The following is a 13,668-nucleotide window of genomic DNA, read 5'->3' on the forward strand; positions in this document are numbered from 1 at the left end:
TGAAAAAAAACCCACTAAATTTAAAGGAAAAAGATTTAAATGCTGCTTAATATTATGGATGACAAATTGTAGTTTGAATCATGGTAACTCTTGGATAGAGGATTTATGGTCACTTACCATGTTTAAAGACTGTTTTATTTATATAATTTCTTAATCTAAAAAATAACCTTTTGTCCATTCATATTTAGGGATTTTAGCCATTGGTTTAATTAATGAAGCCCTGGATGAAGGTGATGCCCAAAAGACTCTGCAGGCCCTGCAGATTCCTGCAGCTAAACTCGAGGGGGTCCTTGCAGAAGTGGCCCAACATTACCAAGACACACTGATCAGAGCAAAGAGAGAGAAAGCCCAGGTGAGTGGCACTAAATTGTTCCTTTTTGTTCCGAGAACTTCATCCCTCCTAGAACGGAGATAGAGGTAGGGGTGTTCTCTCAATGACTATTTCCTGGGCACCCTTAGATTCAGAGCACTGGAGGGACACACGATGTAAGAGTCATAGACTCTGCCCTCCAGAAGCTTATGCTATTTTACACATTTGGTTTTTTTGTTGTCCTTTGTTGTTATGGTTATAGACACATCTCTTATGTCTCTTTAAAGAAATTCTCTATTGAAATATAAGATCCAGAAAAATGTGTCAATTATTTAAGTATACGGTTGTATAAATGTTCAGAAGTGAGCATACCTATGTAATTGGTGCTTGGATTATAAAAAGCATTAACAGAAACCCCCTTATATCCCCTTACATCCTTATTCACCTCCCCACTCCCCGCCCCCCAGCACAGTGGTAACCACTATCCTGATTTATTCTAGCACATGTCTTTTGGTAAATATATGTATGCATTTCTATTAGGTATACATTTGGAAGTGGAATTTGTGGGTCATAGGGAATACATATGTTAAGCTTTAGTAGGTAATGCCATAAAGTTTCTTTTTTTAAAATTTAAATAATGGCTTTATTGAGATATAATTCACATACCATACAGCTCACTGTTTTGAAGTGTACAATTCAGTGGTTTTTCATCTATTCACAGAATTGTGCAACCATCACCACAATCAATTTTAGAACATTTTCATCACCCCCAAAAGATACCTGATACCTGTAGGTAGTCACTCCTCATTTCTCTCAATCTCTCCAGTCCTAGGTAACCATCAGTCTACTTTCTGTCTATGGATTTGTCTATTCTGGACATTTTGTATGAATGGAATCATACAATGTGTGGTCCTTTGTGACTGGCTTCTTTCTCTTAGCTTGGTTTATCCAAGCTGTAGTACGTATTAGTATTTTATTTTTATTGTTGAATAATATTCCATTGTATGGCTGTACCACATTTTATTTATCTATTCATGAGTTGATGGTCATGTTTCCACTTTGTGGCTATTGGGGATAATGCTGCTATGAATCTGTTCTCCAAAGTAATTGTAATACAAACCCATCTTTTAAAAAGTTTGTCTTGCCTCTCAGCTAGTTTGTTGAGGAAGTGGACGAGATTTACTCCTTTTTTAGTCCTCTTGCTGAATAGGAAGTTGCCATGTGTTTAGTAGGCCCACAGATATTTGTTCTGTGATGAAAGCATAATGACCATCTGTTTTTCGGAATTGTGATTCATCTCCTTTTAAGTTCTTCCTAACTAACAACAATTGGATAAGGAGGACCACAGCTTTCTTTTCTGACTTAGAAGATCCCTATGGTGAGGTTCTTGCAGCAAGCAGAAGAGCTAAAAGAAATTCTTTTTGGCGGTACGCGGGCCTCTCACCGTTGTGGCCTCTCCCGTTGCAGAGCACAGGCTCCGGACGCGCAGGCTCAGTGGCCATGGCTCACAGGCCCAGCCGCTCCGCGGCATGTGGGATCTTCCCAGACCTGGGCACGAACCTGTGTCCCCTGCATCAGCAGGCGGACTCTCAACCACTGCGCCACCAGGGAAGCCCTAAAAGAAATTCTTAATTCAGGGGGTCACATTCCTTCTGGGAAGCCAAAAGTAGTAAAACAGATCAGGGCTTTTGTGTTAAGGGAGCTATTGTACACCGACAGCCCTGTGGGCTCTAGAAGTTTGGGTTGTGGGGGGAGGAGCTGTGGATAATATAATGTTGATAGATCTCCTTTGATTCCATTGTCATGAGAGTAGTTGCCATTACTGTGTCCTAAACATATAAGTGTATCAAGTACCAGATTCCTTTTAAGAGGGTCATTGCTCTGCATGTCAGTTGATCCTGTGGTGAAGGTTGAATCACAACCCCCATTTTGTAGTGAGGAAATCTAGACAAAGGCATTAACTGATTTTACTTACTCAAGCGAGAAGCGGTTGGCTGTAGGGAAGCTGTAAATAGAGGTCTGTCTTTGATATCAGTTTACTGGATCAGAGCTTCCCAAACTTGACTGATGACTAGAACGCTGGAAAAGTCATTTTAAAAATACAGATTCCTAAGCTTTAATTCTATTTCTGCTAATTCAGAATCTCTAACCTGGGGCCTGGCTGCAATGATTCTGTTTAGGCCAGTGGTGGTAGTGTTATTTTTTGCTGCCTTATTAGTCCAAAAGGAGTCTTATATCCGATCCAACTGACAGAGGAATGGGCTTTGAAAGAATAAGCTAGGTCTGAGTCCATGTCTAAAAAAGGAAAGTAGATTGAGGATATAATTTGTACCAGCTCTCACTCATGTGATGGGCCTTACTGCTCCTTTTGTTCGGGTCATAGGAGTTAAACTTTTATTAGAGGATGTGACTAGAGTTTGAAGCATTTCCTTTTGCTGTGGAATAAATTTTCAGAGTTCATCAAAGGCAGAGGAAGGGGAGAGTTAGAGGAAAATGTGCTTAACACTGCCGTGCTCAGATGGGTAGACTATACTTTAGGTGTAATTGTCTTTTTTTTAAGCCTCAGCTCAGCTTTTAAGTTCCTCTTGGGAGTAGTTTTAAAAATAATCGTCTGAGGGCTTCCCTGGTGGCACAGTGGTTGAGAGTCCGCCTGCCGATGCAGGGGACACGGGTTCGTGCCCCGGTCCGGGAAGATCCCACATGCTGCGGAGCAGCTAGGCCTGTGAGCCATGGCCGCTGAGCCTATGCATCCGGAGCCTGTGCTCCACAACGGGAGAGGCCACAGCAGTGAGAGGCCCGCGTACCACAAAAAAAATAAATAAATAAATAAATAATCATCTGAGTTCCAAATTTAGCAAACGAAAGATCTTAATTTAAATTTGATCTGTTTTTCTTGAAATATCTTTCTGTCTGGTTTTGGTATCATAGAATGAATGAATTGGGAAGTGTTCCTTCCTCTTTTATGTTTTAGAAGAATTTGTAGAGGATTGATATTAGTTCTTTAAACATTTGATAGAATTCACCAGTGAAGCCATATGGTCCTGAATTTTTGGTTTTGTTTTTGTGGGATATGTTTTGATTACTGATTCTATCTCTATATTTGTTATAGGTCTGTTCAGATTTTCTTCAAGTAAAAACTGCCTCTTTCTCTTTGCCTTTAGGGAATTCCATTATGCATATATCTTCTCTTTACTCAAATCTGCTGAATCCCTCTAGTGAATTTTTCATTTCAGTTATTGTATTTTTCAACTCCATAATTTAATCTGGTTCTTTTTTAAAAAATGTATATTCTCTATTTGGTGAGACATTGTTCTCATACTTTCCTTTAGTTCTTTAGATATGGTTTCCTTTAGTTCTTTGAACATACTTAAGATAGCTGATTTAAGTCTTTGTCTGCTAAGTTCAGTTTGGACAGTTTCTGTTGTCTGGTTTTTTTCCTGTTTGGACCATGCTTTCTTGTTTCTTTGCATGTCTTGTAATTTTTGGTTGAAAGCTGGACATTTTAATAATAATGGGTCAACTTTGGAAATCAGATTCTACCCCCTCCTCAGGGTTTATGGTTGTCCCTGTTTGTTTCTGTTGTTGTTTGTTTGGTGATTTTCAATTCTTTCAAGTCTGTATTCTTTGTCTTGTGTGTCCACTGAAGTCTCTGCTTGGTTAGCTAGTGATCAGCTAATGATTAGTCAGAAATTTCCTTAAATGCCTAGAACCTAAAGCTCCCAGCCTTTGCTGAGGGCCTTTGTGTGTGTTGGGGCATGCCCTTGACTCTCAGCCAGGCAGTTTACAATTTTGCTTTACCCTTCACTTCATGCTTGCCCAGAGCCTCAGGGTCAGCCAGAGGTCAGAGCTTACAGCCTTATCAGATCTCTTCTGAGCATGTGCATAGCCCATAATGCACTATGACTTTCTAGATTCCCATCCCAGGAATTTGTCAGAGCTTTTCAAAGCTCTCTGTGAACATCTCATTCTCTAGCTTTTCCTTTTCAGCTTTTTGGTTAACCTATTATTTGCCTCAGTTTTTACCCACTGCCCCAGGCATCTGTGGTGTGAAGCAATTACCTCTGTTTTGGACAAATACCCCTGGGGAAAAGGCTGTTTGCGCTGGGCAAGCTCTAAGTCAGGTCAAATAAAGACAGCCTAGCTGTGGTCTTCCAGGGAACTACCTAACATGTCAACTAATGACAGTTCTGTGGGAATAGATAGGGCTTTGAAGGAGGTAGGTGTGTATGGGGTAGGGGCGGAGGGGGGTGGGCAGAGCACAAATGGGAATAGGGCAGTTTAAGTGCCATAGGCCTCACTGTTCTTACTGAGAGTCAACTGTTCTTGAATAAACTGATTGCTGCAAGCCTTTAGTTCATTTCAATAGTTTTGAAAAAGTTGATTCTGATGACTTTTGTCGGTGTTTTTGTTGCTTTTATGTAGGAGGGGATATTCAGAGGTCCTTCCTCTACTGTTTTCACCATTGTCAGTTCTCTCTTCATTTAAATTTAGTGCCTTTGGAATACTTGCTAAAAGTAGATTACTGGTCACTCTGTAGTGTTATTTGAATGCCAAGACACAGATATCAGGAACTCTCAAGGAACTCATTTTATAATTACAAATATGAATGATTTTTAAGTCTGGCTTCTCCTCCCGCACCCCACAGTCTTAGTGTACACAGACAGGCATACGTGCATGTAGCTAAAAATCAGCTGGTGTGCACTGACATGGCTGTACCAGTTGTTAGAATATCGAATACTTTTTTTCAGTACATTGCTCCTGTCCCAGGCCTCCCAAATGTGTTCCACCCCCAGTTCTAGCTCTTTCCCTGAACTTCCGCTATGAGCAACTAGAGGATTAACACCTAAACCAGCAAAGGACCATGAGATCTCTGCTCCACTCTGATTGATCAGTGCTTGTGTTGATATATATGTTGTATAGATTCATGTATGTGTGTTTACATGTGTCTATGGTAGGTATGGAGTGGTTTATATGTATATATAGCATAGTTTACATATGTGATGAGAGATAAAACATTACATTTATGTTACACATATATGTATCTATAATATGTTACGTATATATTATCAATACATATGTGTGATATTTTATCAATCATGACACATGTATCCATGCCACATATAATAGGAGAGACTTTTAAGGAGGTTTTAAGGGGTGAGAAGTGCCCTTTGCAAGTGTGTGTGTTTGTGGTTTCCGAATATATACACACATATATGTACGGTAACCATTCTTTCATCTCTTTTCCCTTTCTTTTCTCCGTATCTTGTGGCTTCTCCACCTCTTTTACCTCCAGTCATTGCCCACTCATTTGGTTCTTATCTCTGGTCCCTATCTCTTTACCTCTTCTAAAATGCAGTCAGTGTGCTTCTAAGTGTCAGTCAGAGTTGTTCGGGGATGTTATTTGCATATACTTTATATAGCATTTTCGCATTAAATCTATTTTATCTCAGTATTCTCCACAATATCTCGTTCAGGGTTTTAACTCTCTACTGAGTGATTTGAGTTAATCTTTAGAGCAAACTTTAACAGGAGGATGTTGGGTTTTGTCATCTTATTCGATCTAATTGGAGCAGAGAGAGCCTGTTCTTTCCTCACACTGTGATGAGTTGGTGTATGTCACTGATCTTGCCTCCTTCAGTCTGGTGAGGGGTATTTCTATATATCATTTTCCCCTGATGTACCTGAGACACTGCTCCATTGTGTTTTTTTTTTTTTCCTCCTCTCACCCCACAGCTCTGTACCTTGTTTTTTAGGGGGAATTATGTATGGACGTGTTTGTTTTAATCCTTCTGCTTTAGTCTGCCCGAGGCAGAGAAGATGGAACTCTGAATGGTCAGAAATCATGATAAGCTGCGCCTTTCTCTGGATGCAAGGAAGGTTGTGCCAAGCCCCCAAGCTTTGCTTACAGTAGACTCTGCTCAGAGCCAGCTGACGCATGCGTTAGCCTAAAACTGAGCCAGAAGTGGCCTGGTTCTGTGGAAATACTTGCTTTGGGGGTGCAAGGGTCTTTATGCCACTTCTCTTGGAGACTGCACGTTCAGCCGTCTAGCTTATGACTTCTCAGTTTAAGTTGTTGCTGACTCATTGTATTGTTTCGTATTGAAACTATTGCTTAGCATTGCCAGTATTTATTCGTATGACTCTAGGGAATTGTGTGTGGCCATTTTCTATTTTCAGTAACAGAAGCTGACCAGTGGTAGGAAAGTGCTAAGTTCTGCAGCTATTAGGTGACTTGTTCTTGCATTCTATTTATCGGGTTACTCTTTTCCTTTCCCAAGACTATGAGCTTCTTAAATTGGGATGGTGCCTCTTATGGTTGTAAGTTAAATGATCTTTCTAAAACTCTGAATTAGAGAGAAATCTTTCGATTTCAGATGCCTTCCTTTGGCCTTACCCTGTCACCAAGGCGCTTTATAAATTGCAGGGATTTGTGACTGCTTGGCTCTGCTGAGTGAAATATTGTGTATCTCTCCCTAGTAATGCAGGAGGAAAACCAAGCCTCCTCTAAGGTTTTGCACTTCAACTGCTGGGCCTGCAGAAGGCAGTGAAACTTTCCATTTTGCCCCACAGCCCAGACCCTGCCTCACCTGGCAACACAGTTATAGTTACTGATCCCAGCCGCCTCATTGGTGCCTTGGCAAATTATATTTACATCAAGCAGTCTCGATGGATTTTTGAGCTACTATTTATCCCAGTTGCTATTAGCTCAAGCCTCAGGAACAGATACTTTTGTTGGGTCTGTCAAGATTGCCTCAGACATGACTCTCAACCTGGACACTTTAAAACCTGAGGTGCCTTGTCTAGAAGGAGAAAAAGACTCCACTTCTGTTTCACCTCTGTCCCTAGTATTCAGCTCAAACTACACTATGGACTAGAGAGGCTTTTGTTGGCCATGCTGAGAAAACTAATCACCATTTATTATGTTTCTGTGTGAAAATGTGTTCTTAAGTTTCCAACAACTGATATAACTTTCAAGTTTTAGAATATAAGCTGGTGGTAAGATTAAATTGCCTATAGTGACTCCTGGCTTCCCATGTGATAACGTCTTGATAGTCCTAAAAGCAGTAGTCCTAGAGAATAGTAACTCCCTCTGAATATTGTTGGCAAAGGAGGCTTTCTAAAAAGTACTTCTTGTCATGATGCTTGTCACAGTATTTAAGTCCCTGGGCCCCTTCCCAGTTGGGACCTTTTGCCCCTTCTAGCAGCTCTTGTCCTCCTGAACAACTTGAATCCATCTTCTTATATCCATCACCTACATCTGTGATATTTCTCTTGTAACCCTTTACCGGTTTTTTGGTGCCTGGCTTCTTCCAGTTGACTATTCCATGTGTCTTGTATGTTGGAAACTTCTTCCTCTATCTCTAATTGAGTCTCAGAAGCCGCCATCATGACATGTACCCTGATTTGATGACTCAAGTATTGTTTTGCTTTTAATGGTTTGTAGGAAACCCAGGATGAGTCAGCTGTGTTATGGTTGGATGAAATTCAAGGTGGAATATGGCAGTCCAACAAAGACACCCAAGAAGCACAGAGGTGTATGTATCAGTCATTTTATTTCTACTCTGGTGGAAAGTGGGGGTGGCGAGGTGCTCCGTATCTTAGAACTCAGCTTGACCAAGATAGAAAGATGTAGGGGGAACAGTTTGCTAGTAGGTGAATCTAGACACCTTCTAAACTATTCCAGTAACAGTTCTCTTCTGGGATAGTTGCCTTAGGAATCTTTGCCATTAATGAAGCAGTGGAGAATGGCGATGTTGGAAAAACACTGAGTGCCCTTCGTTCCCCTGATGTCGGCTTATATGGCGTCATCCCCGAATGTGGTGAAACTTACCAGAGTGACCTTGCTGAAGCCAAGAAGAAAAAACTGACAGCAGGTGAGTTTGGGTAAATAAATATGTGCCCTGAAAGTAAGAACTTGAAAATATCACAGGGCAGATGTAGAGCAAAGGGACAAGCTATAGGAAAAGGTACTTCAGAAGTATTAGGCTTATTTTAAAGACCCAAGGAGATAATATTCCTATTTTTGAAAATATTCTTTTTCTTCCCCTTGAGGGTGGCTATGTTATTAAAAAGGTCAGTTTTCTGAAAACGTTTATCTTTCATAGGGTGTTAGTAGTTCTGATCACCTAAGCCTGTAGATATTTAAAAGTAGTTTATCTGCAAAAAGAGGGGAATAAAGATAAGATTTTTCATCCCGTTTCATGGCCCTTTTAAAAAAATTAACTAGAGAGGCTGAACGGCTGCAAGTCTTTTATCAGAATAGTTTTCTGACACATAAGGTCTTACTTAGGTATAGGCTTCGGAAGGAACAGAGGCAGTCAAGGTTGATTTCACCATTTGGACTTCATAGGGGTTTTCTTTTTATACTGTGGATATGAATGAGCTAAATGAGACATTACAAAGTCATAATTTAAGAGGGACTTAGGATCGTTCTTTACTCTCATAGACCCAGAGACAGGTTTTGGAATGGTCTTCATTCAGTTTGTTAACCCTTACCAGAACAATCCTGTGGTATCAGACATGTGAATGTGGGGAGTGTGGCTCTGGGTTTCTTTCATCTTTCCTTTATTTTCTGCCAGGAGATTATAACAGCAAGTGGGTGAAGCACTGGGTGAAAGGTGGCTATTATTATTACCACAATCTGGAGACGCTGGAAGGAGGATGGGATGAACCCCCAGACTTTGTGCAGAATTCTATGCAGCTTTCTCGGGAGGAGATCCAGGTAGGTCTCATTTCTTCACAAAAGAAGAAGCTGAGAGAAAGTACCTGTATTTTAGAGGTAATATTACTAAGGAGGAACAGGGCACATGGTCAGAAGCCCTAGACTAAAATTAAGGCTACATAACAAACTACTTTGGAGTAATTTTTCCAGTCAGAGTGCTTAAGGCCTAAATTAGTAAAACATCTGGATTATAGACTTAAGTCAGATGAATTGTGTGCTTTTTAAAGAAAACTGGATGATCCAGCAAAGAACAAAAGAAGTTGCTGTGACTTCTCATTAAATGCAACTACTCTTAATCTTTCCCGGTGTACATTTTTTTTTTTTTTTTTTCGCGGTATGCGGGCCTCTCACTGTTGTGGCCTCTCCCGTTGCGGAGCACAGGCTCCGGATGCGCAGGCCCAGCGGCCATGGCTCACGGGCCCAGCCGCTCCGCGGCATATGGGATCCTCCCAGACCGGGGCACGAACCCGTATCCCCTGCATTGGCAGGCGGACTCTCAACCACTGCGCCACCAGGGAGGCCCCCGGTGTACATTTTTAATCTCTTTTCTGACTATTCCACAGATTCCAACTGTACTGTGTTAGAATATAACCTGCACTTTCACATAAAGTTAGCATTTTTTCTTATAGCAGCTTTTAAAGTGCTTCTTTCCTATCCCATGTCTTTGCTTATTGGAGGTATAGTCATGAATGACACTGGAGATATAGTCATGAACGAAACAAAGTTCCTGCTGTTGTGAGATGTCCCTCCCCTGCCATCTACATGTGTCAAATTTTATCCTTCCAGGCACACCCATCTCAAAGTGTCACCTCCTCTACAACTCTTATTAAAATTCCTTTTCCTTCCCCTCTCCATCTTCATTTCAAGCCACCCCCCCATAGTCTTTGTATTCATTTAGAATTTAACCAACTTGGATTTGTTTCAGTCGTGTGTGTACTTACCTTATGCCCACTGTTAGTTTTTAAGGTGAGGTACTAAGTTTGCAGTCCTTGTATGTAATGACCACTTACTTTGTCCTTGACGGGCTGTTGAGCACTTCCAGCGTTACCTGGTGCTAAGCTCGTGGTTATCAAACTAGAGTTGTCTAATGTACATGAAAGGAGAGGGAAATATATTGAGGGACGTTGTTCAGTAAGCTCCTGTGGGTCATGATTAGACACATGATTAATACGCACAAAGATTCCTAGAGAGAAGGGACAGTAAAGGACTTTTAAAAGGTTATCTACTTCCATTGGGCAGTTATTCCCAAATCCTGTGTAGAAAAAAATGGAATGTTCACGTATGTAAAAGCTGAAATAGTCCCTTTCTTCAGAACTCACCTATCAGAGGAATGAGTTTCTATCTTGTGTTTATTAAAGTTCTCCTCTGAGGGAAATTATAGTCTCGTACCTTCCCCGTGTTTCATCTTCACTGCTAATGGTTTCACAGGTGATTAAATTTAACTAAGCTCATTGAACTCTCTCTGTTGGGCGTTGAGGGGCTATAAAGATGTATCAGAGTCTCTACTTTCCAGTTTTTAACAATATTGTGGTAAAAACAGCAGGCACAGAACTGAGTACTGCAATGTAAGACAGAGAGAAATAGATGCTCTAATAACAGTAAAATAGAGGAAATGTTAAGGAAGCAGTTAATTCTATCCTGGAGAAAGACAGCATAGATAACATTTTAGCAGATGAGAAACAGGGAAGTCTATTCTTGACAGAAAGGACAGAGTGGGGAAGGACATCAAGGACTGGAGGAACATGGGCCATTTCAGGGAGGACGAGTGGTCCTTTGACTGGCATACGAAGTGGAGGAGGCAGAGAAGAGAGGCAAGGACCTGACGGGCCATGTGAAGGAAGCCAGGGTGATCTTCCAGCAGAGTGATTTTTAACTCTTTTTGGGTCATGTACACCTTTGAGAATCTTACTAACCTCCACAGAGACACTCCTTCTTAATGTTTTGTGTATGGACCTAAGATTTTTTTTTAAATTTATTTTATTTATTTTTGGCTACATTGGCTCCTCATTGCTGTGCGCAGGCTTTTTCTAGTTGCGGTGAGTGGGGGCTACTCTTCGTTGCTGTGCGGTGGCTTCTCTTGTGGAGCATGGGCTCTAGGCACGTGGGCTCAGTAGTTGTGGCTCACGAGCTCTAGAGCACAGGCTCGGTAGTTGTGATGCACGGGCTTAGTTGCTCCAACAGCATGTGGGATCTTCCTGGACTAGGGCTCGAACCCGTGTCCCCTGCATTGGCAGGCGGATTCTTAACCACTGCGCCACCAGGGAAGCCCTGGACCTAAGAATTTTTTTTTTTAGCATCTTTATTGGAGTATAATTGCTTTACAATGGTGTGTTAGTTCCTGCTTTATAACAAAGTGAATCAGTTATACATATACGTATGTTCCCATATCTCTTCCCTCTTGCGTCTCCCTCCCTCCCACCCTCCCTATCCCACCCCTCTAGGTGGTCACAAACCACCTAGCTGATCTCCCTGTGCTATGGGGCTACTTCCCACTAGCTATCTATTTTACGTTTGGTAGTGTATATATGTCCATGCCACTCTCTCACTTTGTCACAGCTTACCCTTTCCCCTCCCCATATCCTCAAGTCCACGCTCTAGTAGGTCTGTGTCTTTATTCCCGTCTTACCCGTAGGTTCTTCATGACCTCTTTTTTCGTGTGTGTGTGTGTGTGTGTGTCTTAGATTCCATATATACGTGTTAGCATACAGTATTTGTTTTTCTCTTTCTGACTTACTTCACTCTGTATGACAGACTCTAGGTCCATCCACCTCACTACAGATAACTCAATTTCATTTCTTTTTATGGCTGAGTAATATTCCATTGTATATATGTGCCACGTCTTCTTTTTTTATTCTTTTGCGGTATGCGGGCCTGTCACTGTTGTGGCCTCTCCCGTTGCAGAGCACAGGCTCCGGATGCGCAGGCTCAGCAGCCATGGCTCACGGGCCCAGCCGCTCCGCGGCATGTGGGATCTTCCCGGACCCGGGCACAAACCCGTGTCCCCTGCATCGGCAGGCGAACTCTCAACCACTGCTCCACCAGGGAAGCCCGTGCCACATCTTCTTTTTTTTTTTTTTTTTTTTTTTTTCTTTTTGCGGTATGCGGGCCTCTCACTGTTGTGGCCTCCCCCGTTGCGGAGCACAGGCTCCGGATGCGCAGGCCCAGCGGCCATGGCTCACGGGCCCAGCCGCTCCGCGGCATATGGGATCCTCCCAGACCGGGGCACGAACCCGTATCCCCTGCATCGGCAGGCGGACTCTCAACCACTTGCGCCACCAGGGAGGCCCCCACATCTTCTTTATCCATTCATCTGTTGATGGATACTTAGGTTGCTTCCATGTCCTGGCTATTGTAAATAGAGCTGCAATGAACATTTTGGTACATGACTCTTTTTGAATTATGGTTTTCTCAGGGTATATGCCCAGTAGTGGAATTGCTGGGTCGTATGGTAGTTCTATTTTTAGTTTTTTAAGGAACCTCCTAGTGGCTGTATCAATTTACATTCCCACCAACAGTGCAAGAGTGTTCCCTTTTCTCCATACCCTCTCCAGCATTTATTGTTTCTAGATTTTTTGATGATGACCATTCTGACTGGTGTGAGATGATATCTCATTGTAGTTTTCATTTGCATTTCTCTAATGATTAATGATGTTGAGCATTCTTTCATGTGTTTGTTGGCAATCTGTATATCTTCTTTGGAGAAATGTCTGTTTAGGTCTTCTGCCCATTTTTGGATTGGGTTGTTTGTTTTTTTGTTATTGAGCTGCATGAGCTGCTTGTAAATTTTGGAGATTAATCCTTTGTCAGTTTCTTCATTTGCAAATATTTTCTCCCATTCTGAGGGTTGTCTTTTCGTCTTGTTTATGGTTTCCTTTGCTGTGCAAAAGCTTTTAAGTTTCATTAGGTCCCATGTGTTTATTTTTGTTTTTATTTCCATTTCTCTAGGAGGTGGGTCAAAAAGGATCTTGCTGTGATTTATGTCATAGAGTGTTCTGCCTATGTTTTCCTGTAAGAGTTTTATAGTGTCTGGCCTCACATTTAGGTCTTTAATCTATTTAGAGTTTATTTTTGTGTATGGTGTTAGGGAGTGTTCTACTTTCATACTTTTACATGTAGCTGTCCAGTTTTCCCAGCACCACTTATTGAAGAGGCTGTCTTTTCTCCACTGTATATTCTTGCCTCCTTTATCAAAGATAAGGTGACCCTATGTGCGTGGGTTTGTCTCTGGGCTTTCTCTCCTGTTCCATTGATCTATATTTCTGTTTTTGTGCCAGTACCATACTGTCTTGATTACTGTAGCTTTGTAGTATAGTCTGAAGTCAGGCTCCTGGACCTAAGAATTTTAAACAGAGGAGTGATGTTACCTCACTTCAGCACGTTACCTAACCTCCTACCTCCCTGAAAACAAAACAAAACAAAAAACAGTGACCATCAAATTGGTTCTCCCACTCTCCACTTTCCTCCCTTTCAGTGAATCTGTATTTTCACTGAATCCTTCATCATTTTCTTTTCCCAAAAGAAAAGTCCCTTTTCCCAAACTTATCATTTATCTTGTCTCTTGATTTTATTGTCTCCCAGTTCCTTGCAGACCTTATACTCCACCTCCTCTATTTTTTGGATTATTCTAATATGTAAC

General features: G+C 41.6%; 1 protein-coding gene across 1 annotated transcript in view; it reads left to right on the top strand.

Annotated features, from left to right (window-relative positions):
• The window catches only part of IQGAP1 (IQ motif containing GTPase activating protein 1), a 103,261-nt gene that overhangs the window by 60,627 nt on the left and 28,966 nt on the right, over window positions 1–13,668 (top strand). Inside the window, exons 15-18 of the mRNA XM_082616833.1 lie at window positions 189–352; window positions 7,755–7,845; window positions 8,017–8,184; window positions 8,890–9,032. Of these exons, the coding sequence (XP_082472959.1) occupies window positions 189–352; window positions 7,755–7,845; window positions 8,017–8,184; window positions 8,890–9,032 (566 nt within the window). The remainder of the gene's footprint in view (window positions 1–188; window positions 353–7,754; window positions 7,846–8,016; window positions 8,185–8,889; window positions 9,033–13,668) is intronic.

Source organism: Mesoplodon mirus (genome assembly GCF_964341445.2).
Source record: "Mesoplodon mirus genome assembly, chromosome: 4".
NCBI lineage: Eukaryota > Metazoa > Chordata > Mammalia > Artiodactyla > Ziphiidae > Mesoplodon > Mesoplodon mirus.